The sequence below is a fragment of the Rhea americana genome, unplaced genomic scaffold (assembly GCF_003343005.1).
Source record: "Rhea americana isolate MKP2758 unplaced genomic scaffold, rheAme1 scaffold_932, whole genome shotgun sequence".
NCBI lineage: Eukaryota > Metazoa > Chordata > Aves > Rheiformes > Rheidae > Rhea > Rhea americana.
This window is the reverse complement of record NW_028187125.1, coordinates 6,192-10,461: the sequence shown is the minus strand read 5'-3', so window position 1 is coordinate 10,461 and position 4,270 is coordinate 6,192. Positions and strand designations below refer to the sequence as shown.

Here is a 4,270-nt window from a genome sequence, read left to right as displayed (position 1 = left end):
GCCAGGTTTGGGGTCACCCTTGGGTGATATCAGGGGACCCCCTAGATTTTGGGTGTGTGGGGGGGCGGCGGCGCTTGGGACCCGGGACCCCCAAGGGTGGGACCTCCGTAATCCCAGAAATCCCCATTTTGGGGACACCCTGGACTGGGGGAACCCCAATTTTGGAGACACCCCTAGTTTTAGGTGCCCCCCATAGTTGGTGTCCTCATGGTCAAGGGACCTCCAGAGTCAGGGACCCCTCTGGGTGGGGGCCCCACAGATCCAGGTGGCCCCCCCASCACCACCTTGGGTGCTGGCCCACCCTGGTCTGCAGCACCCCGATTTTGGGGCCCACCTGGGCGTGAGGGACCCCGCCGCATGGCCGGRCGTGTCCCACCACCACCACCAACGCCTGTGGGTGCCCCCCCACCCCCAGGAGTTCATCCTGCACCGGGAGCCCCCCACCCTGCGCCCCCTGAGCCTGCCGCCGGGGCTGACGGTGCGCCAGGCGCTGGAGCGGGTGCTGCGGCTGCCGGCCGTGGCCAGCAAGCGCTACCTCACCAACAAGGTACCCGTGGCCGGGGCACCCTTGGGTGCTCCCCCCCACACACACACCCTGTCGCGTCCCCTTCGCGGCTTCCGTCCCCTCCCGCGGCCTCAGTCCCCGTCCCACGGCCTCGATTTTCTCCCAAGCATCCGTGGCCACCACCACCACCGTGGCCACCACCTCCACCGTGGCCATCACCTCCATCATGGCCACCACCTCCACCGTGGCCACCACCTCCACCGTGGCCATCATCTCCATTGTGGCCACCACCTCCACTATGGCCACCACCTCCATCATGGCCACCACCTCCACCGTGGCCATCATCTCCACTGTGGCCATCATCTCCACTGTGGCCACCACCTCCACCGTGGCCATCATCTTCTCCGTGTCCTGGTTCCCCTTCCTGGCCTTGATGTCCTCCATGGCCTCGTTCCCTTCGTGGCCTCGTTTCCATTCTGTGGCCTCCGTGGCCTCTATCTGCCCCATGGCTTCATTCCCCTTTCTGGCCCTGATGTTCTCCGTGGCCTCGATCCCTCTGATGGACTTTTTCCTCTCCTGTGGCCTCCATCTCCTCCATGGCCACCGTTTTCTCTGTTCTCATTCCCCTCCGTGGCCTCTTTCCTCTCCCATGGTCTCCATCTCCGCTGTGGCCTCCATCTCCTCTGTGGCCTCCATCTGCTCTGTGGCCTCGTTTTCCTTCCTAGCCATGATGTCCTCCATGGCCTTGATCCTCTTCGTGGCCTTGTTCTCCTCTCGCAGCCTCCATCTCCACCGCGATCTCCATCTTCTCCATGTCCTCATTCCCTGCCCGTGGTCTCCATCTCCTCCGTGGCCTCATTTCCCTTCGTAGCCTCCTTCTCCTCTGTGGCCTCGGTCCTCTTCGTGGCCTTGTTCCCCTCCTATGGTCTCTGTCTCCTCCGTGGCCTCAATCCCCTTGATGGCCTCCGTCCCCTCTGTCACTGATCCTCTCTGTGGTCTCCATCCCCTTTGTGGTCTCCATCTCCTCCATGGCCTCCATCTCCTCCGTGGTCTCCATCTCCTCCATGGCCTCCATCTCCTCCATGGCCTCCATCTCCTCCGTGGCCTCAAACCCCTCCATGGCCTCGATCCCCTCCATGGTCTTGTTTCCCTTTGTGGCCTCCATGTCCCCCGTGGCACGTCCTAGCCCATGACCCCCACGTGTCCCAACCTTGTCCTTCATGGCATGTCCTGCCCCATGTCCCCGACATGTCCCAGCCCATGTTCCCCCCCCACCCTTGCCCCAGTCCGTGTCCCCCACCACATGTCCCAGCCTGTGTCCCCTTGTACTCCACGCCGTGTCCCCGTGATGTTTCCCACCTCGCGTCCTCCATGCCGTGTCCCGGTCCACGTCCCCCCCGCTGACGCCGCTCTCTGGGGGCAGGTGGACCGCTCGGTGACAGGGCTGGTGGCCCAGCAGCAGTGCGTGGGACCCCTGCACACGCCGCTGGCCGACGTGGCCGTGGTGGCCCTGTCCCACTTTGACACGGTGGGGGCGGCCACGGCGCTGGGCGAGCAGCCCATCAAGGGCCTCCTGGACCCGGCCGCCGGCGCCCGCCTCGCCCTCACCGAGGCCCTCACCAACCTCGTCTTCGCCCGCATCACCGACCTCCGCGTGAGTCCCTCCGCCGTGGCCACGGCCACCGCGGGGGCCACGGCGTGGCCCCAACGCGGCTGCGAGGGGTCATGGCACGGCCGTGGCGGGGGTCAGGCATAGTGGTGGGATGGTCGTGGAGGTCAGGGCATGGTTGTGGTCAGCCTTTTGGGTGGGGTCATAGCGTGGTTAGGACGTGGCCATGGCGGGAGGGGTCAGGATGTGACCACAAAGGTCATGGCAGGGTTATGGCRTGGCCACGGGAGCCACAGCATGGCCACAGCATGGCCACGGGGTCATGACGTGGCCGTGAAGGTCATGGCACGGTCACAGCAGGGCAACGGGGGTCATGGCSTGGCTACAACGTGGCCGCGGAGTCGTGGGATGGCCACGAGGGTTGTGGCACAGCTACGGCATGGCCACCGGGGTCACAACGTGGCCCTTAAGGTCATGGCTTGGCTACGACGTGGCCATGAAGGACATGGCATGGCTGGAGGAGGGCGGGGGGTCACGGCATGGCCACAGGGGTCTTGGCGTGGCAGTGGCACGTGGCATGGATGCCACGCTCGTGGCACGGCTATGGCATACATCATGACCGCGCCACGGCCATGACAGAGCCGTGGGGACCATGCCGTGGTCACAGGGCCACGGTCACGGGGGACGGGCCACGGTCACGGGGGACACGCCACGGTCATGGGGTCCATGGCCACGGCATGACCATGGGGACACACCATGGCCAGGGGGGACACGGCACAGCCGTGCCATGGCCGTGGAGACACACCATGACCATGGGGACACACCGTGGCCTTGGGGACACACCATGGCCATGGGGACACGGCACAGCCATGCCATGGCCATGGGGACATGTTGTGGCCGCAGGGACACACTGTGGCCATGGGGACATGCCATGGTCTTGGGGACACGCCATGGCCATGCCTTGGGGCAGTTTTGGGGGGTAAAAGGGGACATTTGGGGACAGACGGGGGGCAGGAGGGGACTGGGTCGATGCATCTGACTCTGTCCCCTCTGTCCCCCCCCCTTTGGTGTCCCTGTGTCCCCTCCGTGTCCCTGTGTCCCCATTTCCCATATGTCCCCRTGTCCGTGTGTCCCTGGTGTCCCCGTGTCCCCATATCCCCGTCCCCTGTGTCCCCCTGTCCCCACGTCCCCATGTCTGTGTGTCCCTGTCCCCACGTCCCCATCCCTGTGTCTCCATCTCCCATGTCCCCCACGTCCCCACGTCTGGTGTCCCCACACCCACGTGTCCCATGTCCCCCCCCGTGTCCCCACGTCCTGTGTCCGGGTGCCCCCACGTCCATGTGTCCCATGTCCCCCATGTCCCCATATCTGGTGTCCCCACATCTGTGTGTCCTATGTCCCCATGTCCATGTGTCCCCTGTTCCCCATGTCTGGTGTCCCCACATCTATGTCCCTTGTCCCATGTCCCCCATGTCCATGTGTCCCCTGTCCACCATGTCTGGTGTCCCCACATCCGTGTGCCCCATGTCCCCACGTCCCGTGTCCCCATGTCCATATGTCCCCTGTCCCCCATGTCTGATGTCCCCACATCTGTGTCCCTTGTCCCATGTCCCCCATGTGTGGTGTCCCCACACCCCGTGCGTCCCGTGTCCCTGCGTCCTGTGGCCCCACATCCATATGTCCCCTGTCCCTCATGTCTGATGTCCCCATATCTGGTGTCCCATGTCCCGTTGTCCCCTGTCCCCATGTCCATGTGTCCCCTGTYCCCCATGTSTGGTGTCCCCACATCTATGTCCYTTGTCCCCTTGTCCCCACGTCCATGTGTCCCCTGTCCCCCATGTGTGGTGTCCCCACATCTGTGTCCCTTGTCCCCATGTCTGATGTCCATGTGTCCCCTGTCCCCCATGTCCTCATGTCTGGTGTCCCCACATCTGTGTCCCTTGTCCCCTTGTCCCCACGTCCATGTGTCCCCATGTCCCCCATGTCTGGTGTCCCCATGTCCATGTGTCCCCTGTCCCCCATGTCCATGTGTCTCCTGTCCCCCATGTGTGGTGTCCCCATGTCCATGTGTCCCCTGTCCCCCATGTCTGGTGTCCCCACATCTGTGTCCCATGTCCCCTTGTCCCCATGTCCATGTGTCCCCATGTCCCCCATGT

General features: G+C 64.5%; 1 protein-coding gene across 1 annotated transcript; it reads left to right on the top strand.

Moving 5' to 3' along the window:
* Positions 1-259: 259 nt before the first annotated feature.
* PFAS (phosphoribosylformylglycinamidine synthase) lies at positions 260-2,562 on the top strand (the record flags this gene model as incomplete). Its single annotated transcript, XM_085324838.1, has 2 exons — positions 260-547; positions 1,929-2,562. Coding segments are annotated over 2 exons (621 nt in total), but the record flags the coding sequence as incomplete, so codon positions are not given.
* Between the last annotated feature and the right edge of the window lie 1,708 nt (positions 2,563-4,270).